Consider the following 23,359-nt stretch of genomic DNA (forward strand, 5'->3'; position numbering starts at 1 on the left):
CTCCTCTCCTCCTCCCCCCCTCCACCCCCCACCATCCACCCACTCCACTTCTCTCTCCAGTTCATCCTTTTAATCTCTGGGTTCAGGGGGATGCTGAGGGTATGAGATATCAGGGAGCCCTGACTTTGTTGTGCTCACGGCTCCTAGCGCTCCTCGACCTTTAATTCCCGCCAAACCCCCCCCGTTTACTCCGGAGGGAAGCTATTGGCTTACTGAGAACCGGCTTTGCACAAAGACGACTCTCAAATACTCTCACTACCAATCTTATACCTCAGTGAGATCGCCGTTATCGCCAGTCCCTTTCATTCCCGTTGTCTACGATCCTTGAACAGAACTCTTGCTACGCCCTGAACGCTCTCTACGATCGACCCGGATACCCTTTATTACATCCTTTCCCCAGCCTATCACCCTGCAACATAGAAGCCGCCACCCTTCGAACTTGGAAATACACATCTCTTTCGGTTGATCGCTGGTGTGGTGAACATGGCGGATTTGGGGGGTCAACGTAACCGGAACTACCGGCCCTATGGCCCTGCCTCGAATACACAACGGGATGCCGCCTTCAACGATATCTTTGGGGGCGTGCCCCAGGGGGGTCGCTCGCAGACTATGAACTCGCAAACCCCACATTTCTCTCAGGGTCGTGCTCACACAATGTCCTCGCACACCGTGCAGCCCCAATTCCAGAGGATGCCGCCGCCGCCAACACGCCAGGTCCCGAATGGATACGGTCCGCCGCCATCTGCACCGCCAAATGGATATCCTCCACCGCCGCCTTCCGGGCAATATCAAGCATACAATCCTGCGGCTGGGTCCGGGGCCGCGACAATGTCGTCGCAACCACCGCAACAGCCGCGACCGTACCCGGGAGCGGGGGGACGCTTCGCTTATCCTCGACCCCAACGCTTGGATTCTAGACCAGGCCCGCCACCCCAATATGCGGATCCGCGGGACCTGGGTCGGCCGATGCCCCCTCCAGCCCTAAATTCAGATGCGACGAGATCTCGATCGATGGCGAAACTCAATGGACCATCCTACCCAGCCGTCCCTCCTCCCGCCCCACCTAGCAATTTCAACCACACCTCTGCGGCTGCCTCGCGTCGCGAGCCTTACTACTCTGGATCGAGTATGACTCAATTGGGCCGGACCGTTCCAGAAAGACATGGCAACGAGCGAGCTATGTCCATGACCACCTATGCGACGGACCGAGAAAATCCTCACATCTCTTCCAGTGGAAGAGCGATCCCGTCTCGACAACGCCCACCGTCGGGTGGTCATGACCCATCATCTGCGGCGGCTCCGGCCCCAGTCCCAGTCCCGGCTCCACAGCGCTTCGACTCCATGCCTGCCGATGTAGCAATGGTCGCCGATAGCTATGCCAAGCCTCGTCCACCCAGCGACGCATCAACTAGATCTCGCACGATGTCGATGGCGTCGACGATCATGCCGGACCGCACCATGAGCGTCCAGAGTGGAGCAACCCAGAGCTCGAACGGTCAAACAACCCTTGTTTCCAGCAATTCGCGTCGAAACAGATTGCCTGTGGTTTATCCTGCTCTGCTCTCACGGGTCGCCGACGTGTTTCGTGAGAAGGCGCCATTGGGCGAGCGACAGAAAAACGGCCTTTCGTACCAGAATGCTTTCTCCGGTACTGACGCCGTTGATCTGATTTCTCTTATCATCAGAACCAATGATCGCAATCTTGCTCTGCTCCTCGGCCGTGCATTGGACGCACAGAAGTTTTTCCATGACGTTACTTATGACCACCGCCTTCGAGATGCCCCCCGGAGAAGTCTATCAATTCAAGGAGACCATGGGCGAGGACACTGTTAGCTCGGAAGTTAATGGAGTGTTCACCTTGTTGACTGAATGTTACTCTGCCACCTGCACTCGCGACAGTCTATGCTACTCCATTGCTTGCCCCCGACGATTAGAACAGCAATCGAGACTGAACCTCAAGGTCCAGCCGGTTCTAGGAACTACTACCAAGGGCACCTTGCCCATTGATGACGACGAGGACAATGACAACCAAAAGTTGTGGATTAACATGGTTCCGAAGGAAGTCTCTGACGCCATTGATGACAACGAGAAGAAGCGACAAGAAGTCATTTTTGAGATTATGTACACCGAACGCGACTTCGTCAAGGACCTGGAATACCTTCGAGATTTCTGGATGCGACCCTTACGTGCCGCGGGCCCTGGGACAACCTCGCCCATTCCAGAGCATCGACGGGAGAAGTTCATTCGAACTGTTTTCGGTAACTGCTTGGAGGTGCTCAAGGTCAATGGTGGTCTCGCTGAAGCTCTGAATGCACGCCAAAAGGAAAGCCCCGTCGTCAAGTCTGTTGGTGATATCTTCCTCCAACATGTGCCCAAATTCGACCCTTTCATTAAGTATGGTGCAAACCAACTCTACGGAAAATACGAGTTCGAGAAGGAAAAGTCATCGAACGTGGGCTTCTCAAAATTCGTCGATGACACAGAGCGTCTCAAGGAGTCCCGCAAATTGGAACTGAACGGTTATCTCACCAAGCCAACCACTCGATTGGCTCGTTACCCCCTTCTTTTGGGATCGGTCTTGAAGTATACAGCCGACGACAGCCCTGATAAGGAGGACATTCCAAAGGCCATAACCCTGATTAAGAGTTTCCTGTCTCGTGTCAACGCCGAGAGTGGAAAGGCTGAGAACCACTTCAACTTGGTGCAACTCAATGGCTCTCTCAAATTCAACCCAGGAGACTATGTGGATCTTAAGCTTACCGAAGAGAATCGACAAATGCTGACCAAGATGGCTTTCAAGAAAACCACCGCTGAGAGCTCGGAGGTGACAGCATATCTCTTTGATCACGCAGTCCTCTTGGTTCGAATCAAGATGGTGAATAAGCGTGAAGAATTCCGAGTGTACAAGAAACCTATACCGCTTGAACTTCTGGTCATCCCACAGATGGACGAGGTGATTCCCAGAGTTGGAATATCGAAAAGACCTTCCTCCAGCCTCTTGTCTAATAAAACTTCCCCGCTGCCTCCCCCCGCCAAGGACGGCCAGCTGCCAATCACCTTCCGTCACCTTGGTAAAGGTGGATATGAGCAGACTGTTTACGCCACCTCTCCAACTCAAAGGAGAAAGTTCATTGAAATGGTTGAGGAACAGCAAAGGAAGCTTTGGGAGCGGAACAGCAACTTCTACAACAAGACAATTCTGAGCCAGAATTTCTTCTCTGCTGTTAATCGGGTGAATTGCTGTGTTCCAGTTGATGGCGGACGGAAGCTGGTGATTGGAACCGATAGTGGCATCTATATATCTGATCGCTGGCCTAAAGACAAGGCAGCCAAGCCGAAGAAGGTTTTGGAGGCTAGCCAAGTCACACAAATCGACACTCTAGAGGAATATCAGTTGCTGTTGGTTCTGGCAAACAAGACCCTCTCGTCTTACCCCATGGATGCTCTTGAGTTAGGGGAGGACAACAAGAATGCACTTGCCAAGCGCCCGAAGAAGATTCAAGGCCATGCCAACTTCTTCAAAGCAGGTATCGGCCTGGGACGTCATCTTGTCTGCTCGGTGAAGACTTCGGCCTTGTCCAGTACTATCAAGGTCTACGAGCCGATGGACAACCTGGCCAAGGGCAAGAAGAAGTCTGCTGTCAGTAAGATGTTCCAGAGTGGCCAGGATACCCTCAAGCCATTCAAGGAATATTATATCCCAGCCGAATCTTCTTCGATTCACTTCTTGCGATCTACCTTGTGTGTTGGTTGTGCTCGTGGTTTTGAGGTCGTTAGTCTTGAAACAACAGACACCCAGTCCCTCCTGGACCAGGCCGATACATCTCTCGATTTCGTTGCACGAAAGGAGAATGTCAAGCCCATCCACATCGAGCGTATGAACGGAGAGTTCCTCCTCAACTACAGCGACTTCTCCTTCTTCGTCAACCGCAATGGATGGCGTGCTCGTCCGGACTGGAGAATCTCCTGGGAGGGTAACCCGACGGCATTCGCTCTTTCCTATCCTTATATCTTGGCATTCGAGCCCAACTTCGTTGAGATCCGTAATGTGGAAACGAGCGAACTGATTCACATCATGACCGGAAGGAACATTCGCATGCTGCACTCTTCTACTCGCGAGGTATGTTTCCTTGATTTTCCATCCACCACTTTACCATATACTAACACAACACAACTTCTTGCAGATCATCTATGCCTATGAAGACGAATCAGGCGAGGACATAGTCGCTAGCTTGGACTTCTGGAGCAAACCCCAGAATCAAATCTAACCTTGCTGAGTGCATGACAGCATACAGCTGAGCATCCTCCGTCTCGCCGTTTCCATCCCAACCTACTCCCACCGAGCTGCCAGCCCAGCCCTGTACTAGTCCGGTCCAACGGCTTCGTGTCTCTCTCTCTATCCCGCCTCTCATACCTCCTCTCATATCTTACCGAAGTCCAAAAGAACGTCTCTGTCTGGAAGACTCATTTTCCATTTTGTTTTTGTTTGTACAATGGAGCGCAAATACCACTTCTTGCGTGTCTGCTTTGTCCTCTTCTCCTCCCTTCTGCTGCAGTCTGCGTTCCTCTTTTTGTTCTCCATCGTTGCATTTCTTCTTCTATCTCCAGATTTCCTTTTGCCTTCTCTTAAAATTTTATTGATTTCTTCTTTTTCCCCCTCATTGATTTTGCCTTTCCCTCCTTCCCTTCCCGCATGGCCTGCGAATGTAATGACCATGTCTTGCTGTTCTTCTTCTTTAGCTTCTTCTTTTAACCGTTTTTCTTCCTTACTTTCTTTCCTGTACTGTTGAAACTTTTGAGGTACATCATTACTTCCAATGCTATCGATGTGGAATGCTGTGTTTTGGACCGGTAGATCATCTGTGGTAGCTTGAAGATATCAAACACAATACATAATATGGATTTTGATTTCAAGCTGCAGTGTCGTGTCATGTTGGAGTGCATTTGGGCATGCATGCATTGTACTATCTATTGGGTGTATCTTTAGGGGCATTAGTGCCAGGCTCACCACTTCGTACTCCGTACTAGTACTAGTCGGTAGTAGTAAGCCTTATGGCTCGCGTCTAAGACTCCCTTTTCTCTATCACATGTGACCCATCAAGCAGTGAAATTTGACGGAGGTCACATATGAGCCCCGGGATCAGGCATATGTATTCAGGCAATAGAAAAGGCCCCAAAACCAATAAAGCAGATCTACGTATCCAGAACAGAGCGAGACCAAATTACTTTTTCTTCCGCATTGAACTATAGAACTTGAACTCGGCGGGAAGACCACGGGGGAGAGGCGGGGGATAAGTCGGACATGGAGCCAAGAGCAACAAAAAGATACAAAAGAGAAGACGAGGGAATCTTGGCTGCGTTGCGGGACAAGTTTGGACAAGGTGACACGGACAAAATAACGAGATTTGCATTTCCCGAGGACGGATGGGGATGGATAGGAAGGGGGGGGGGAAGATGTAAAATAGTATGCAGAGTAATTAATCCCCGGGGTAAAGCGAACAAGGGAATGAGCGAGGAAGAAAGAGATGATCGTGCTTGTCTCTGTCCCAAGGTGTGGCAGTTTGGGAAGATGGAACATGAGGTGGTTGTCCATTGCTTTGGCCACTGAGCGGCAAAAACATGTGGAAAATTGATTGCGAGGCCAAACAACAAGGTAAAAACGGAGACACTGTTTGGTTCTTGTCTTTCCACTTGGAGAACATGAAGGAATGGTTGTGCCCATCGTCAAAGCCGGAGCGTTGCATTCTATGTTGGGAATTGTCCATCTCTCCACAAAGACACCAGAAACAATGATAAGGAGAGGAAACGAAGAAAAGCGAAAAAGAAAATAAAAAAGCTATTAACGTGAATAAACAGTCAATATTATCCCCATAAACAGAAACCAACTTCGTGCCACGAAGTCCATGATATTGGCACAAACGGTATCACATTGCGAACCGGCGCCCCGCTGAATGAGCCGCATTTTCGACAGGGTATATCTAAGCCTCTCCGCCAGTGGCCTCGCTGACATTGCTCTGGCTGGCCTCGCGTGCCATACGAGCCTCGATCTCTCTGAGCTGGCTCTCGCGGGCCAGCAGCTCCTGCCGCTTCTCGGCAATCTCGCGCTGCACCTTGATCTCGATCTCGCGCAGCTTCTCCTCCTCGCGGCGGAGTTGCTCCTCCTTGAGGCGGACGGACTGAGAGGCGAGATCGCCGGGGTTCATGCTGGAGTCGCCACCTCTGTTGGTATTTGTTAGCGCTGGTTCATCTAATGCCATGGTGTGAGTGGGTACGTACGAATCGGCACCGTCCACGCTCTTACTGAGCTTCTCGGTACGGTAGTTCTCGTAAAGGAAGTCGTGGGTGATCTCCTTCAGATCTGCAAGATGGCTGTGGAGCAGGGCGCTGCGAATGGCGAGGAAGTCGGAGTGTCGGGGGTTCTCAACCTCGACCACACCCCATGGGTACTGGCGGGCGCGCACTTTCTTGTTATCAATCTCAACGAAGTCCTCAGAGCCAACAATGGCGAAGGGCATCAGTCCACGGAGCTCGGCGTTCTCTTCAACGGTATCCTCATCGTCCTCCTCAACATCGTAGGGGAAGTTGTAGACGGGGATGCGGTAGTGCTCAATATCTTCCATGATCAACTTCTTGGACTCGGCCAATTCTGCGGGGGTGAGGGAGTCGGCCTTTCCAATAACGGGGATGACGTTGACACGCGGGGACAGACGCTTCATAAGTTCGATATCGAGTTCACGGAGACCGTGACCGGTGGGTGTGATGAAATAAAGGAGGACGTGGACACGGTTGTCTCTGAAGCGAGGGTTACGCTTGATTCGGGACTCCTCAGCAAGGATGTCATCATATTGGCGCTCGAGGTAGCCGACAATCTCGCCGAAGCTGTGAATAGAAGCGTTAGCAAGGAGGATGGGTTAATTTCATCGGGCAGGGGGGAACCCAGTTCAGGGGACATGCCTGGCCTCATTGTCAATCTGGTCACCGAAACCGGGGGTATCAACGATAGTCAGGGAGATGCGGGTTCCCTCCTCATCCAGCTCAAGCTCTGTGATACCGGGATGGTTAGCATTTGAATGATGGGTTGGCGCGGGGGAAACTTGAGTCGAGTTGACTTACCGACGGTGACGGGCTTGATGCGCACACCCTCCTCTTCGTGGGCGTGCTCTGGATCATCAGCGTCCTTGCCCTCTAGCACTTGCTTTCCGCAGAGGGTGTTGACAAAAGTTGTGCGTCCTAAGTAGCGTTGACGGTCAGGGAACAATTCGAAGAGAACAGGCTCGGGGGTAAAATAGAGGGATTCGTACCCGTTCCGCTGGCACCGCAGACCATCACACAGAACTGAATACCCTTCTTGACATTCTTCTTGCGACGGATCTTCATCTGCCCACAATGGGGACATCAGTTAGCTTGTCGAACATTTTTTCATGGTTGAAGTATGGGGCAAGCATTCGGGAGGAAATAAAAGGGGAACATACCGCGTTGAGGGCCGAAGACATGGTGGGCTGTGTGTGAAGAGGGGAAATTGAAAGAGAGATTGGAAAAGAGGAGAATTCCAAAGCAAGGAACCAACGGTATGAAGAGGTGAAGGTGAAACTCTCCTGAGGGTCTCGAATGGAGAGAGTAGGGGGGGTCGAGGAGGGCGGAGGAAAGACAGTTCCTCGTCGGTGTTTCCCCCTTTCCCTATGCGGACCAATCACGGGACGTCCTGCTCCCCAGCTCTACTCGACCAGATAGTATTTCATTTCACTTTATGATCAATTGAATTTTGATATGGTACGTGTTTTACGAAGGGAGCATAGCATAAATATAGAAAACAATAATTGAATTTGACTCAAATAATCCTGTGATGCCCCTTTAATTGATTGTTTTTCTCCCCGTCCTTTATAGTATGGAGTGTTGTTCTCAATGTTGACTGTCGTGCCTGCCCTTTTGGAGGATCCATGAATAAGGCACTCAGGGGCGCTTTGGTGGGTCGCTCTTGCCTTCGACTCGATCATATATTATGTCAGCATTCTGCCTCCCGCAACCCACCGCCTTCCACATCACCAACACACCGCTTTCCCTACCAGGAGGTTACTGAGGCGGTCCAAGCTCCCCCCAGATGGTCCCCTCCGTTGCTTATCGCCGATCCACGGGGAGAGCTTCCCCATGACCACACCCTACCATACCTTCTTTCCTTTCACCTCCACTCTCCACGCCTTTCACCCTTTATGCTCGTTTGACAAGAGACAAGTAACCTTTTGTTACCCTCTCTACCGATACTGTTATCTCCAAGGGAATTCCCACTTTCGGTTAACCTCCTAACGCGCATTGTACTCACGTCATGCGGCGCGATCATGAATACCCGCCAGGTTATCGATGAGTCCGTCGGACCCTACTCCCTGTCGGCAACTTTCAACAATGACAGCAGCTGTTTTTCAGTTGGTCTTGAGACAGGATTTTGCGGTATGCTATAAGCCCTTGGTTTCCAGCCTGTCGAAACTGGTGGAACCAGGAAACGCGCTAAGAAGTATCTCTTCTAGTGTTCAACTCGAATCCGTGTGAACTCAAGGTTTCTAGAGGTGAGCAAGCCTTCTTTTCTATCTTGCTACAACATAATATGCTGATACAATGCTGGATTGGTGCTTTAGACTTCAATGCAGGCATCGGTCTCGCAGAAATGCTTGGTCAGTCGAACTATCTCGCCATCGTTGGTGGGGGGGCGAAACCCTAAATTCCCTCAAAATAAAGTATGTCCCTGAGTATATCAGCATCACGCTGCCCAAATCGCTTCATTTTTTGGAATAGAAACTGATCAATCATCTCTTCTATAGCTGGTGATCTGGGACGATGCCAAACAAAAAGCTGCCATTACTCTCGAATTCCAAACCTCTGTCTTGGGAATCGGTCTCTCCAAATCCAGAATCGTCGTCGCGCTGCTGAACAGCATCCATGTTTTTGCTTTCGCAACCGAACCGAAGAAACTCTCCTTTTACGAAACATGCGATAACCCCTTGGGACTGGTTTGTCTGGGCGAGAAGGTGTTAGCCTTCCCCGGGAAATCCGCCGGACAGGTGCGGCTAGTCGAATTGACGACTGGGAATATCAGCATCATCCCAGCCCATAGCTCTCCTCTACGCGCGATGGCTCTTGGTCGCGATGGGGAGGTGCTGGCTACGGCGAGCGAAACAGTACGCACTCCGCATTCGTTATTTGCTTTATTTCTCACGCATGGCCAATTGAACTAACACCTCTTCAGGGAACTTTGATTCGCATATTTTCTACAGGAAACTGCACGAAATTGGAAGAACTGCGCCGCGGCGTTGACCACGCGGTGATATTCTCGGTCTCATTCTCCCCCTCCAACTCTTTACTCGCGGTAACATCCGACAAAGGCACCCTTCATGTCTTCGATATACGTCGCCCGCCTCACACTGGCCACAGCGGTCAATCCTCCTCCTCTGGTCCTGAAGAGACCACGAGCCACAAATGGGGCTTACTGGGCAAATTTCCCATGCTCCCGCGAGTGTTTTCAGATACGTACTCTTTTGCCAGTGCGCATTTTGCGATGGATGGTGGGGCCTCACAAGAGCAATTATCGGCGCGATCGTCTTCATCAGGTGCTCAACCACGGAAGGGAGTCATTGGCTGGTTGGATGACAATACAATCCTGACCATTGGCTCCGGTCGAGAAGGGCGATGGGAAAAATTTGTGCTTCGTGTTGGCGATGATGGGGAGCGGAGTTTCAATCGGGAGGGCTGGAAACGGTACCTGGGTGGGTGAGGTCGAGCCGCCGCTAATTTGGCCCATGGGGGGGCCATCTTATCGTTTGTAGATAGATACCAGGCTTTCTGTCTTTCAAAACAGTATGCCAAAGTTTCTGAATTCATGAAACTGTATACATAGCCAATTGTTGATCAAGTTCGTAGTGCAAGCTCAAAGTTCGGTATATTGATTTATACGAGAGCTTTTCAGTGGCGACGATCGTCTCTGTCCCGATCACTGCGATGTTTGTGAGATGATGGCGAGCGAGATCTTCTAGGCGTTCGATCCCTGTCTCGCCTTGACCTTTCCTTGTCGTCTCTTTCTGTAGACCGGCGGCGCGGCCTTCTTTCGCGATCTCGGTCTGACGAACGATGGCGACGATGCCGCTCGGGGGTACGAGAGCGATGGCGACGGGAATGTCTGCTTGAACGCTCCCTGCTGTCATCGCGGCGTCGTGAAGACCTTTTCCGCTCACTTTGGTACTTTTCAATGGCGAGCGCAACTTCTTCCTTCTTTTCTCCGATAAGGAATTCCTTCATCGGGTCTTCCTCGTCATGATTTTGGATCAGATCCTGTAACTCTTTCTCCTCCTTGAGCAATGGGCGCTGTTCTTCCTTATCACCTTGATTGTCTATCCGCTTCCTCCGACTGGACCGATCCTCATCATCTTTCTTGCTCTCGTCGATCACCGCATCGCCCATGAGTTTAGCGACATTATCGCCCTCCTCGTCGTCATCGCGTTTCTTGTATCGTGTGTGGTCGACTCGGAGCATGCGTCCCATGACGGTTGCGCCACCCATGTTGTCGACGGCCAGATCTGTGCTGCGCTGGTCTTCATATTTCAGGAAGGCAAATCCCCGGCTTTTGCCCGTTTCCTTGTCGCGAACCAGATTTATGTTGACTGGTTCACCGTATTGAGAGAATATGGTTACGATGTCGCCCTCCGACAGGTCAAATGGTAATCCACCTATGTAGATATACGCGGTGTCTCGGTAGTCTGCGTGCCATGACGCTTCCGGAGGTCTAGGCAAGGCGCGCAGGCCAGGTTAGCTTTGGGTACCGGGGGAAAAGACGAAAAATGGAGACAGTCGAGGAAGCCGGGACATACACTGCATTTTCCAGCTCAAGCTTGTTGAGCTTCTGGACCTCACGAATGGAGTTCATGGTGGTGGTGTGTAGAGGAAGTCAAGTAGAGAAGAGAAAGAAAGTTGGGGGGGAGGTCGCGAAGGGTTCCACTCGGAGCACCTGCGGAACCGTAAAATCGTCAAATGTTTACTCGACTCCCGGAAACCCCCCCTGCTCCATCCTCCGTGACGTCGTTTGGCCTGCGACCACTGAACAATTTACTAGGTTGATTGGATCGGTCTTCTCGTCCCTTGTGCTCGTGGCTTTGTGAGAGCGAAGCTTTCCTCACCCACCTCCGTCCCGCTTTCTCCAGATTCCCCTGACCGCGCAGCGCGCGCCTGGACGACACTTCTCTCACCTACGCACCCCTCCACCGCCGCTACTTGATTTTGGTACCTTCTTGTTGCCTTGCGCCGTCTCTGTTCGATATTTCCCCTACGCTGCCGGTGCTTGGGAAAAAGGTATATGCCACCACCTTGACGCATGGTGGGACTAGAGCAGACAATGTCTTCCAGTCCGACCCGCGGATCTAAAGCACCTGGTGCCAACAGTCGACCCACGAGTAAGGATGGCTCAAAGAAGAATATTTGGTCGTCGCTACTAGATGGTGTCGCGAATGGAAAGCGCCTCCCGGAGAAGAACCTGTTGATCTTAGGTTCGTGGCTAGCCCCTCTGCAATACTTCATGCTGGAAATACTACCAACTGCTGCTGGAGATACTGACTGTTGAACAAATAGGTGGCACTCCAGAAAGCCAGCGAGAGTTCCTGGAGACCTTCTCCGCAGATACCTCCGCGGACCCCAGCCTAGTAAACGACAAACGGAAGGGGAAGACCCCTCCCATCGCCAACCAATTTGCTCTGGGATATACATATCGCGATGTGCTCGATGCCGATCGAGAAGACACATTAGCCCGCGTCTCAGCGTACCTTTTGGCAGACCCCTCTCCGTCATTCGCACCTCTTATCAAACCGCTCTTGACTCCTCAATCTGTGCCTGAAACCCTGGTTGTTATTCTTTTGGACTGGTCGGACCCCTGGACCTGGGTCCGGCGACTGCGAGAATGGGTTCGTCTCTTGCGCTCCGTGCTTGTCTCTCTGGATGATGATACAAAGCTCGTGATGGAGGAAATTATGACTGAGTGGCGCGATCGCAAGAGAGGTATGGACGCTAGCTCTGCCGCAACGGGTGGCATATCAAATTCTGGCGGCCCGGTCACAATACCGCTGGGACCTGGCGAATGGGATGAAGGGCTGGGCATCCCAATGTGTGTTGTTTGCCAAGGAGTATGTGAACCCTATACGCAATCGAAACGTCCATTGGGGGTCGAATTTACTAACACGCAAGCTCCTATAGGCAGACAAGATCGAAAAGCTGGAAAAAGACCACGGCTGGCACGAAGAGCAATTCGATTTCATTTTGCAATTTATGCGTACCCTCCTGCTTAAGCGTGAGCCTCCCTGGAGCAATTTTAGTATCAATCTTTCGATCCGATTCCATTCTAACTTTTCACAGATGGCGCATCGCTCATTTATACCACACCTTTCCTTGCCAACTCTCTTCAGAGCTTGATTCATTCCTCGCTTGGTATACACTCTCTCCTGAAACGACAGTCATTAAAACACAACGTGATCGACCGCGACAAGATTCTGGTTCCTGCCAACTGGGATTCCTGGGGTAAGATTCGGATTATCCGCGAAGGATTCGATATGGAGGGTGCATCAACCGCCTGGTCCATCGAGATTCAAGATGCCCCAGAGCCGCTTGACCAACCAGCGCATACTTCCCCGCAAGATGAGAACGGAGAAGCCGACGACGGCACCAGTGCGGTGACGGTCTTCGAGCAGACCATCCAAGACCCTAAGAGGGACGCGACGATCGCCCACTCCAGCACCACCAACGGCACAAAGGTTGAGATCGATACTTCTGACACGCAAGGGTTCCTTATGAAGCAAGTCGATGTTCTCGAACAGCTCAAGGCAGACGATGAGAAAGACCGCTCAACTCAGGAAACTCCCCAGTTGGAGATGTCTCCAATGGATGACCAGGGCAAGGTCAACGAGCATATCGGCCCGGTCCAGTTCAATATGGGCGGTATCCAAGTAGATGCGGATGACATGCTAAAGAAGCTTCGCGTAAGAACATACCATTCAAGTAGTTATACATGTGAAACTCTAACATGGTTACAGGACCGCGAAGCCAACCGGACCCAAAGAAAGGAAGGATCTCCCGCAACCCCAGGCGACGAGAAAGCCCACAACCAAGCACTGGCAAACTTTTTCGCAGGTCTCGTTAAGAAGCCCAGCAGCAGTCCCCGCGGCAGCCCATCTGCTTGATTCACCACCCTGCTTTTTCGTTCCCCCCCCCCCCTCTCTCTCTCTATCCATACACTATTTTCTCTGCTTGGGCTGTATTTTACTATTTTCATGAGCGTACATATTGTGGAGGGGGGGCGGTCTTATAGTAGACCTGGTTTCTGATATAGGAAGTAGATTGAATGTGCAGGGCTGTGCATAGTTGTTTCCTCCCCCGGGGATTCCGTGGACTTTTGTGGCGGGATGCTAGATAATGATACCAATATGAGTCGTTTTTCTCGATCTTTGTCTGATCCCGAGATCGGGTTGATATACGTGACCTTGGTACGTGTATTCCGTACACACACATATCTATTCACCACCGACGCAACATGTCCTTGTTTTTTATATTATTGCCGCAGTAAACTTGGAACTGGTACAACCTCTCGTCTAAAGGGGTAGCATCTCGTGAATTTCCAAGGTACCAAGGTTGATTGGAAAATCTAGGCGTTACCACCTGGGCAACGTTTTCATTATCTACAGGGTCATAAACCTACCTAGGTAGGTATTTATGTACTGGGAAGTCAAAATTCCAGATAAGCATGAAGATTGACTAGTATTTCTGCAAATAGTTAGGTTACTAGTACGGCGTATATCAAATTTGGCAATCTTAAAAGCAGCACGATAACATCAAAAAGGTCAGTATTGTCCTTCAGATTGCCCAAATCAATCATTCAATCTTCGCCTTTTTCTTCACCTTAAAGCTGGTCAAAAATATCAACAGATGCTTTTGCAGTTGATGTAGCACTAGCAGGGTTTTGACCGGTTACCAATCGTCCATCCACAACGTGATAGTCATCCCAAACGTCGGTTGATCGTTCATCTATGACACAATCAGAGGAGGGAATGCCAATGCCAGACATAGAATACTCTTACAGATTGCGCCCAGTCGATCAGAAAGCTCTTCCACCATTTCGGTATTCAAGTCCCGCAATTCACCCATGATGCCCATGGTATTTTCAGCCTCAGTAGTAAACCCAGTGAGTTTCTTTCCTTTGATTATCGGCTCTCCGGTAGCAAGATCTTTGATATTGGCAAATATTGCAGGCCCGTGGCAAACAGAAGCGACAACGCCGCCGTTGGCCCACACTTGCTCAGCGATGTGCTGCAAGCCAGTGGCAGTAGGGTAATCTATCAAAGCGGCGTGGCCGGCGGAGGCATAGAATAGACCGTAACTCGAAGCATCCAGGTCACCAGCTTTAACCATGTTGTCAAGCTTCTTTCGGAAGTCACTGTTGGTGTTGGTCCAGATCTCTAGGTCTTCGCCGTTGAGGAAGTCGGGTTGCTGGGAAAGCCAGTCAGGCGTGTAACTACCTGTCTCAGAGGACAGGTCTACTTCGAAGCCTGCTGCGACGAGGACCTTGTAGGGGTGCAAGGCCTCGCTGATGAAAAGTCCAGTCGTCTCTTTGCCATTGAACAGGGGGGCGCTAGCCGAAGTGACTGAAATAAGGGCTCGACGGGGCGGCATATTGAGAGTTATGATTGATAGGCAGGTAAAGCGAGTATCCTTGGAAAGGTTTGGTTCTAATTTACTGAGTTCAATATTTTATTTTACTGTCGGCCTTGACCCCAGTCAAGTTTTTGGTCGGAATACTTAAACTTCAACTTGAACTTGTTTTGAACTTGATCACGGAAGTACCTGCGAGGCCGGGGCCCTTTTATATCTGACTTCCAAGGGTCTTCAGCCTCATTGCCTACTAGGTACCTATGCAGGTGTATGCTTTGGGGGGCCATCCGGAGTCAGCTTTAGAGCCGGATTCGGCTTTGGCTTACCTACTGCATACTAGTACTAGTAGTAGTATCAATTTTGAACTCTACACCCTCTTCATACGTCAATCGAGACATCTTAGCGTGCATTAGCGTACTAGCCATATTGTAAATTTGTAATTTGTACTGCATGTTACATACCTAGGTATAGATTAGTGAACACCGCACGCTAGGCTCTGGGATCTCCTAATCAGCATTGTTCGATGGCCAATCACCTGGGCAAGGCACTACCACAATCTAGACTTCCGGAACTCACTCCGGCGGGGATGGGCGTTATATTAGTAATTCCACAATGTATATGCCCAGGTTTAGGTACTATCTAACTATCACGTGCATCTCCCAGTACCGTAGGACCCCCCACATTCGAATGAAAACTATTTCGCCCGGTCTCTGAACAGAGAGTGAGGGGTGAGCAAGGCGAAAACTTGAAGGGTGAAAGCTATTCTTCTCTACTAGTATGACCTCAACGACGGCCATGAATACCTATCTCAGTGAGGCTACTAGTATTATACTAGTACCTAAACAACTTTGAAGTTGCAGGATCCTAACAATGCAGGGCACTGGGCCTATATTCGGGTGAAATACTAGGTAGGAGACTCATTCCAAGTAGTATACAGTTGATATCTCTGATGCTAATTCTAGCAGAACTAAGTATCTAGCCTACTACTTGACATCGAGCGAAGAGCCTTCCATCGCGACTGGATTACCAGTTCTCCCAGACAGAATCGGGAATGACCTTACGCATGATCGCCCAGTGCTCGAGCGCACCACGGTCTTGATACTTGTACAATCTCCCAACCTCATCATCAAGGAGAATCGATTTTCCATCCTTGGGAATAGTAGAAAACAGAGAAGGGTTCATCTCGTGCGTCGGAACAAGGTAGCTCTCGCGCGAGCGGCTGCGCAGGAAATCTGCGGGCACGGCGTCGCGAAATTCGACAGGGGTCTTGGAGCTCTTCTTGCAGAAGAGCACCATGTTGGTGAAGTCGGGGTTCTCGCTATCACGTTCGGCTGGGTGCTCGCGGAAGATGCGGCAAGAGGGGAAAGCAGCGAGGATAGTGCGTACGACGAGGCCGGTTGGGTAGAGGTTGAGATCGCCGGCGTAGTTCTGTAGGTGTTAGCTATTTTCTTCTTTATTTGATATGATTACTAGATGATCAGTCTTACGATAGCAATAGCGCCATCCTCCTTGAGAAGGGACTTGAGCTCTTCCAAGAACTGAATAGTGAATAGTTCCGCGGGCTCGGCACCGCCGGTGAAGACGTCGTGAACAATGTAGTCATACTGGGGGTGGGGAGTCGACTTAAGCTGGCGCGCGACGAACTTGGTTGCGTCCTCGATGGCGACATTGTGCTTATCTTGGAGGTTGAAGTATTTGGTGGCGAACTTGTGAACGACGGGGTCAAGCTCAACTATAGTAGTATCGATACCATGCTTCATCAAAGCAGCCGGGGTGGTACCAATTCCAAGCCCACTATTTTGAAGATGGTTAGCCTGTCAATTTTCTGCACACTGTCCACAGTGCTCTTACATAACAAGTGCCTTGCTGTTAGCATCTACACGAGGGGTACCGTGGTCAGGCTCAACTAGACGAACGGCCTCGAGCATGGCAAAGACGGCGTAGATAGGATCCTCTACTTCGGGGTTGTATCCAGGGACAGTCTTAGTCCACTGACCTCCGAGAAGACTGTGGTCGCAACGCATGACACGGAAGCCATCATTCAGGTTCTCCAAGACGGAGATGTATCCAGTGTATGATTCTTGTCGTTCCAGGAGCTTATATCCTTCGTGGCTGATAGCATTGTTGACGCCGCTAATTCCACCCAGGTGAACATCTGAAGACAAGGAGAAAAGCACCGACGGGATTGCCAGCAGGAGCATTTTGGACGGAATAACAGCCGCGTAAAGAGCTGCAATGATAAATTGCAGACCAGCACGAGTAAAGAGAACCGTGAAACCAATTGCAGATGACAGGATAGCCTTGGCGATGTGCTCGCTGGCGGAGTAGATGGCGTATGTGGCCAACAGGGGCACATGCTCGACCACCAGATCTCCTTGAGCTTCAAGATGCAGGGCATATTGGATTTGCTTTCCGGCAATGGCCACGGTCAATGTAACCATAGGCAAGTAACCAAAAAGCTCAGTGATGACTGGGCCGGCTGGATTTCCCAGCTTGGAGCTCTGTTGCATGAGGAAATATTGCAGAGTTGGGGTCCAAAATGCCAGGACAGGAAGCATGTAGGCAGCGACACGGCCGAATCGCTTCATAATATGGTCCTTGAGGAACCATCCAGCAATACCGAAGACTCCGACGGCATAGCTGTGGAAGATGTGCGCCGGCAGTGCACCATAGACGGGCGACAGGACCAACAGCATCACTGGCGAGTAGAAGGCAGCCAGGAACAACAATGCCACACCGGAGCCCAGCCGGGGCAGGTCGGCTTGTTGAATGAATTGTTCGATAGACATGATTTCCAAGCTATCAATCAGAGCTTGCCACTATCAAAGGCGAGAGACCAGTTTCCAGGTAACTCAAGGGTGCATCTACAAGATGTCGTGTCAGCAAGACTCCACCCCAAGGACGGTGAGGGGAAGGATCATCAATTCCATCTTTCACTGATTCGAAACGATAGAGAACTTACACGTTCAGACCGACAGCATCTCTCAATCGCAAGCAAGAAAAAAAAAAGAAATCGCGGAGTGGCAGAAACGACGTCCTTTTGCCGCCGTCTTCCGCGTTCCCAACTCTCCCTCCTCTTTTCCCCACAGCCTCTCAACATCGCCTCAACCTGAAACAAAAGGGGGGAGACACAAGATGCCACATTTCCCCATGGACACCGGCTTCCAGTCCAGCGCAGTCACAGATGCAGACGTGCCCGATGAGAAACAACGCTCCGTCCAGATCAAGAACCGTCGCAAGCGGTATCTGGACCAGCACCCCGAGTACTTCTCGGCGGAGCTTGAGCTAGCCGGTCCGCTCGCTCTTTGAATACGTGATACTGCGCAGACGAAGAACATAAATCAAGCTAACTACTGAGAAACTTCCATCCATTCTAGACCCATTACTATACGACCGCCTCATTCGCCGATTCCAAACACCGCAAGAACGAGAAGCGCAGGGCCGCGCGAAAGGATTCTCCGGCGTCTTAGAGGCAGATCTATTGCGCTCGGAGGCTAAGGTCGATGCGCTGGCGCACCCGGATCCTAACTCCATGCTGAGCTATACTCGTGGTCCGGATGGAGAGATTCTGGCCGAGGATCGTGATGATATCCCCGCCAACAAGGAGGAAGGGCAGAAGACTTGGCAGTGGGAGATGGCGTTGCGGTTTATGAGAGGCGATGATCCGGATTTTGATTATAAGGCTGTGGATGAGAATGAGGAATATGATGATCTTTCCGAGGAGCTGGATAAATACTTCGAGGATGAGGACCCGGAGTGGGTTGTCGACGATGCTCGTGGTGAGGATGCTAGAGAGAAGCTTCAGGGTGAGACGGGCATTCAGGATTTCTGAGTCAAGTGAGGATCTACTTGTGGAAACCTACAACAATGTTCTACTGTTCTACTATGACGCTTGCTTGGGCGATTACGCGTGATGCTCGCTCGAGGGCCCGAGAGATTGTCCAAGTTCTATGCTGTCTGGCAATCGCTAGAGTGCATACTCAAACTTGTGAGGCTGCACTTCATGGATATCCACAGCTTTGTCAGCTGTGTGCTACAAGCCACTTGGTCTGGCTGTATTGCCGTGCACCACTCCTGGTCTTTAAGACCCCGGATTCCGCATTTTGCGTGCTTCGCCATCCACTTCATGATTCTAGACAGGTCAAACCGGACTCCTTCCCGCTATATACAGTCGGTTTCAATCCCTGCTATTGTCGCTCCACTTCTGATCAGAAGAACTTTTATAATTTTCAACACCAGCATCTCCGCACAAGAAGCCCTCGCGTCTATACTTCATGAACAACTCTGCAAACGTGGCAATATGCCTGATAGTTACTCGTTCACATATTGATGTTGGTATGATTTGATGAATCTATGCTATGCAGTATATTTGATACCTAGCTTGATAAATTTCTCATTTCAAGGGAATTATCTCAGGCGCCAGCAATCAGCTTGATCGCCTGTTCCTTGAGCTTGAACTTCTGAATCTTTCCACTTGCCGTCTTCGGGAACGTTTCCGTAGGACCCAAAAAAAATACATATTTAGGAACTGTGGAGCAAATCGAATATTAGTCGTGTTTGAAACAGTATAATTGAAAGAGGGTACGTACCAAGATGGTTGCTCAAATGCTCACGCACCCATTGCTGGATCTCCTCGGCAGTAACCATCTTAGAGCCTTGATCTCGGGCGGATACGAAGCTGGCGACAACCTCGCCATATCGCTCATCCGGTACACCGACAACAGAGACATCAAGAACACCAGGGTGGGCCAAGAGGCAATTCTCGATTTCAAGGGGATGTATGTTCTCGCCACCTCGGATAATCAAATCCTTAATACGGCCGGTTATAGAAACGTATCCATCTTCAGATATAGATGCTTCGTCTCCAGTCTATTGCAGGAGATAGTACCTGGGTATTAGATCTCGCGCCAGTTCGGAGATTGAGAACAACTTGAACTTACATGCATCCAAACTTTCCCAGTAGCATCTGCAATCATAACCTCGGCGGTCTTTACAGGGTCGCCCCAATACTCCTTCATGAGAAGGTAGCCGCTAACCGCTAGCTCTCCACGGGCTCCAGTTGGAAGGGTTTGTGTTTTGTCTACCGGATCCACGATTTTAGCCTCGACATGTGGCATCAATCTTCCAACAGTACTGATTCTCTTTGCTATGGGATCGTCTGTGGCGGTCATCGCAGAGACAGGGCTTGTCTCTGTCATTCCGTAGCAGATTGTCAGCTCGGTCAAGTTTAATACCTTATGAAGCTTTTTCATCAATTCTGCGGGTATGCTACTTCCAGCTGCGATTCCAGTCCGCAGGTGCTGAAAGCCATCACTGGAAATTTCACCCGAGGCAATGAGACTAAGCTCCTCGAGAAACATCGTGGGCACCCCGTAAAGTGCCGTACATTTTTCTTCTTGCACCGCTTGCAACGCGGCACGAGCATTGAACGACTCGCTTGGGAATACAATGGAAGACCCATGAGTTGCTGTCGCCATATAACCCAAGATGGAGCCAAAGCAATGGAACAATGGTGGGGGGGCAGCAGACAATGTCGTTGGGAGTAAGTAGCATACGATCACCAATCTGGGAACCGTTATTTAGAATAGAGACATGACTGAGGCAAGCCGCCTTTGGCATTGCGGTCGTCCCAGATGTAAATTGAATGTTGATAATATCTTGCGGGTAAAGGTTTTGTCCCGGCAATGGTCGACAGTCTCCAGGTAATTGAGACATGACCGAGGAGAAGGGCGTTAGGCTTTTATAGGACGATATATCTACCCGACCGGAGGAGTTGTTGACTAGAATTATTTTCTCGAGAGAAGGTATGAGTGCGGACTGGAGTTTCGAGCTGAAGAGGTCTTCGATCATAAGCTCGAGAAGTTTGACGTTACTGCGGGGGTCTTTGCGAGGGAGGTTCGATTCGGCGCTGATGATCAGGTGGCTCGCCTCAAGGTGGCTCAGAGCAGAGACAACTTGAGTGGCATTAAAGGACGGATTGAGTGGCACCTAAAGCCATGTTAGGAGAGATCAGACCTCTGGCGAGTCGTCGGAGTATTTACCAGAATGGCGCCCAGCTTGAAGAGCGCATATGTTGCCTGCGTTCCATGAGCTTTTCCTCTCTTCAACTCTGTCATGTCACTTGGCCACATACAACAGCATATTCCATAGAATTCCCTAGCATAACACCGACTCTTTCGCCCTTCCTCACGCCTACCGATTCTAAACCCCGTGCAAATGCATTGCTTCTGGCGTCAAGGGAGGCATACGTGACACGATCGTTCTGGTGCTTCGAAATGACCCTTGAAGAGACAGTCAGTCTGGCTGTCTAGGATCTCCATTGTTTTGATGGGGTAGGAATGCTGACGCTGTTCGATCTCCATGTTCGGCCACAATTTTCGCGAAGTGGTCGCCAACGGTCGACTCAAGCAAGGGCGGCTAGGAAAGAACGGCGGTGTCAGAGGAACGGAGATCTTCCATCTCATTTGGTGAGAAATCGAGCGGAATATTCAGCAGAGAGACTCACAGCCAGTGGGCCACGCGCATAGCTCTCGGTCAACAGAGTTCGTCGCTGCAAGTGAATGGACTGCAGCTGTCGCCGAAAGCGGAGACCTCCGAAGATCCCTCTTGTTACACGCATACTAGTAGCCTTCCAGGTTCCGATGGTACAGGAGACTACACATTCATAACATGGCTGAACAAAGTATAATGCGTGGGAGTCGAATTCTGAAGATTGGCCTTGTGGATGAGTTCCAGGAAGAATGTGAGAAGGAAGCTTCCCCGCACGAGTTGGAAATTGCGGGGTTGACAAGTCCGAGGTACTTCCTAGGTAGACCTGTGCTTCCCATGCCACCTGAGGGTGGGTTCCTATGGATTTCATGACCGGGCCCAATCACCAAAAGTCCATGTATGTTTAGTGTATCACTACGTATAATACTTTACTATTACCTATGATAATGGCCAGCATTTCTTAAATTTACTAGGGGTGGGTATGAGCTTCCAAGGTTGCAAGTTATTACTATCTGTCTTCAATGTGTGGAAATCAAAAACTAAATAAAAACGTTAATCTGATCAAGTTGAGTTTTAAGAAGAGATACGCACTTCACTCCGCCACACTTACACCCTCTGCCAATCCAATAATTTGGACCGTAGGTAATTGTTACCTCCTCAAACACAGAAATATCGCGAAGCGTGATAAATCCGAGGAAAGGCCTGTCTCCCACGACAGCTGGAATGGGTCTTGCGTTATTCTGGTCACAATGGTGGTTGGAATATCGAGTCCAACTACCCAGGCGTGTGGGGTCAACTATAATATTCGGGTAGTATTTGTAGCATGTTGTGCCATCCTCGTCTCGTTTCTGAGTCGTCCACTCCATACTCCATATGTCACTCTCAAGTGGTTTCGGCATGACCACCCCATTGAACTCACCTAGACACATATTATTCGGGAAGTTAACCAATGCGCGAGTTCCCACTCCCTTATCAGCATACTCTCGGAGTTCAATGAAATCCCCCGGAACGAACATGGGTTCACACTTACAGGTGTTTTTCAAACAGAGAAAACATTTTCTAAAGTTCTCATTGCGTTTTCCTGCAGGTGCAGTCTCATCGGGGAATGAAGGGTGGAGGAAATTTCCGTGCATACTGGATTGAAGCTCACCGTCTTCTGTCCATGGAAACACTGGCTGGCGGAGGCCACCGTCCTCAGTCTGTACTATATGATGTGGATGCCCTGTTGCTAAGTTAATATCGGGTGTCAGTGCCTCTTCAAGTCCAGGCCACTGATCTCCGGCATATGGTAGAAGGATTCCACGCCAATCCAAGTCGCGACTGCGAGCAAAGATCTCGATGCTCCTTTTTTCCTCATCAATCAGGGTAAGAATGCTATCCCAATCTGTATCATTCAAGGCATCTATTGCAGTTCGGAATGCTCTTGAATGTGCACAAATGGCGAATAACTTCCAACCGAGACGGCCAAGAGCAATAAAAAATTTGCCTGTGCGGTTCTGTTGCTCAAGGGACAGCTGCTGTTCGACCTGTGCAAAAACTTCTGCAATAAATTTCAATGTGCAGGCGCTCATATTTTCGTACATTGACCAGTCGATTTGCTCGGGCTGACCTTGAACAATTTTGGGGAAATAACACGCATCTCTAAGATCATGAAAGATTGCGCTCATGACACAGAGGCAAAACGCAGTGGGCGTTCCTGGCAAAATTGAACCCATTTTCAAGTTATTTTCTGGTGGTGATAGATGAATCTATGTGTGTTGACCGTTTCTGAACTGCTTCTTGCGAGCACCGCTGTGTTTCTAGTACTCTGAAGTGCTAGTCATTACTTAGGGAACTTGGCCATTTATATAGTACTAGTACCACTCACTGGTTCTCTGCCTCGAGCTTGAGAGATGAGGCTCACTATACCTAGGCACTAGTAGTAGTAGACTCGGACAATGGCATTCACGCGTCTCAAGTCTGTACTAAGTTTCAGAATAGGACAAAGACTGTAAAAACCATCATTGAAAAAAGAACAAAGGGTAGTCAAAATGCGTTGTCAGATGTTAACAAAGAGCCTGTGATATTAATTCAATAAATCAAATGATTTTCTAGCAAGCTTGAACACAAACCTGCGGCCGAGTAACTGGAAAATGTGTGCTGAGTATCGATTCATAAGCTTCTTTGTTTGTGTAGTAGATAGTAGAACGGAAAAATTGTGTAC

The 23,359-nt window shown here is 50.1% G+C and overlaps 9 protein-coding genes across 9 annotated transcripts; 4 read left to right on the forward strand and 5 right to left on the reverse strand.

The window, feature by feature from the left end:
* Nucleotides 1-483: 483 nt before the first annotated feature.
* Nucleotides 484-4,268, forward strand: rom2 (putative Rho guanyl nucleotide exchange factor (Rom2); the record flags this gene model as incomplete). Its single annotated transcript, XM_057100821.1, has 3 exons — nt 484-1,752; nt 1,778-4,120; nt 4,185-4,268. 3 exons carry the CDS (start codon nt 484-486, stop codon nt 4,266-4,268), a joined length of 3,696 nt encoding a protein of 1,231 aa, XP_056960451.1.
* A 1,710-nt stretch (nt 4,269-5,978) lies between these two features.
* On the reverse strand, nt 5,979-7,493 carry aspA (uncharacterized protein; the record flags this gene model as incomplete). The annotated part of the gene is made up of 6 exons (XM_057100822.1): nt 5,979-6,219; nt 6,277-6,879; nt 6,955-7,042; nt 7,114-7,230; nt 7,302-7,377; nt 7,473-7,493. The coding sequence occupies 6 exons, from the start codon at nt 7,491-7,493 to the stop codon at nt 5,979-5,981; spliced, it is 1,146 nt and encodes a 381-aa protein (XP_056960452.1).
* An 840-nt stretch (nt 7,494-8,333) lies between these two features.
* Nucleotides 8,334-9,760, forward strand: N7533_004173 (phosphatidylinositol-3,5-bisphosphate binding protein HSV2; the record flags this gene model as incomplete). Its single annotated transcript, XM_057100823.1, has 5 exons — nt 8,334-8,442; nt 8,520-8,548; nt 8,628-8,726; nt 8,811-9,167; nt 9,236-9,760. The coding sequence occupies 5 exons, from the start codon at nt 8,334-8,336 to the stop codon at nt 9,758-9,760; spliced, it is 1,119 nt and encodes a 372-aa protein (XP_056960453.1).
* A 188-nt stretch (nt 9,761-9,948) lies between these two features.
* Nucleotides 9,949-10,906, reverse strand: N7533_004174 (IST3 family RNA-binding protein; the record flags this gene model as incomplete). The annotated part of the gene is made up of 2 exons (XM_057100824.1): nt 9,949-10,765; nt 10,851-10,906. 2 exons carry the CDS (start codon nt 10,904-10,906, stop codon nt 9,949-9,951), a joined length of 873 nt encoding a protein of 290 aa, XP_056960454.1.
* A 444-nt stretch (nt 10,907-11,350) lies between these two features.
* N7533_004175 (dynein family protein) lies at nt 11,351-13,202 on the forward strand (the record flags this gene model as incomplete). The annotated part of the gene is made up of 5 exons (XM_057100825.1): nt 11,351-11,522; nt 11,605-12,152; nt 12,223-12,316; nt 12,382-13,001; nt 13,056-13,202. The coding sequence occupies 5 exons, from the start codon at nt 11,351-11,353 to the stop codon at nt 13,200-13,202; spliced, it is 1,581 nt and encodes a 526-aa protein (XP_056960455.1).
* Nucleotides 13,203-13,918: 716 nt separating this feature from the next.
* On the reverse strand, nt 13,919-14,688 carry N7533_004176 (ThiJ/PfpI; the record flags this gene model as incomplete). The annotated part of the gene is made up of 2 exons (XM_057100826.1): nt 13,919-14,043; nt 14,097-14,688. 2 exons carry the CDS (start codon nt 14,686-14,688, stop codon nt 13,919-13,921), a joined length of 717 nt encoding a protein of 238 aa, XP_056960456.1.
* Nucleotides 14,689-15,690: 1,002 nt separating this feature from the next.
* Nucleotides 15,691-17,456, reverse strand: N7533_004177 (spermidine synthase; the record flags this gene model as incomplete). The annotated part of the gene is made up of 3 exons (XM_057100827.1): nt 15,691-16,095; nt 16,155-16,461; nt 16,519-17,456. The coding sequence occupies 3 exons, from the start codon at nt 17,454-17,456 to the stop codon at nt 15,691-15,693; spliced, it is 1,650 nt and encodes a 549-aa protein (XP_056960457.1).
* Nucleotides 17,457-17,802: 346 nt separating this feature from the next.
* On the forward strand, nt 17,803-18,499 carry N7533_004178 (uncharacterized protein; the record flags this gene model as incomplete). Its single annotated transcript, XM_057100828.1, has 2 exons — nt 17,803-17,959; nt 18,045-18,499. 2 exons carry the CDS (start codon nt 17,803-17,805, stop codon nt 18,497-18,499), a joined length of 612 nt encoding a protein of 203 aa, XP_056960458.1.
* A 580-nt stretch (nt 18,500-19,079) lies between these two features.
* Nucleotides 19,080-22,871, reverse strand: N7533_004179 (uncharacterized protein; the record flags this gene model as incomplete). The annotated part of the gene is made up of 9 exons (XM_057100829.1): nt 19,080-19,195; nt 19,257-19,536; nt 19,608-20,134; nt 20,223-20,655; nt 20,709-20,744; nt 20,801-20,948; nt 21,014-21,084; nt 21,173-21,321; nt 21,767-22,871. The coding sequence occupies 9 exons, from the start codon at nt 22,869-22,871 to the stop codon at nt 19,080-19,082; spliced, it is 2,865 nt and encodes a 954-aa protein (XP_056960459.1).
* Nucleotides 22,872-23,359: the final 488 nt, after the last annotated feature.

Source organism: Penicillium manginii (assembly GCF_028828005.1).
Source record: "Penicillium manginii strain IBT 31320 chromosome Unknown utg000004l:1.0-7231830.0:1.0-7236170.0, whole genome shotgun sequence".
Taxonomy (NCBI): Eukaryota; Fungi; Ascomycota; class Eurotiomycetes; order Eurotiales; family Aspergillaceae; genus Penicillium; species Penicillium manginii.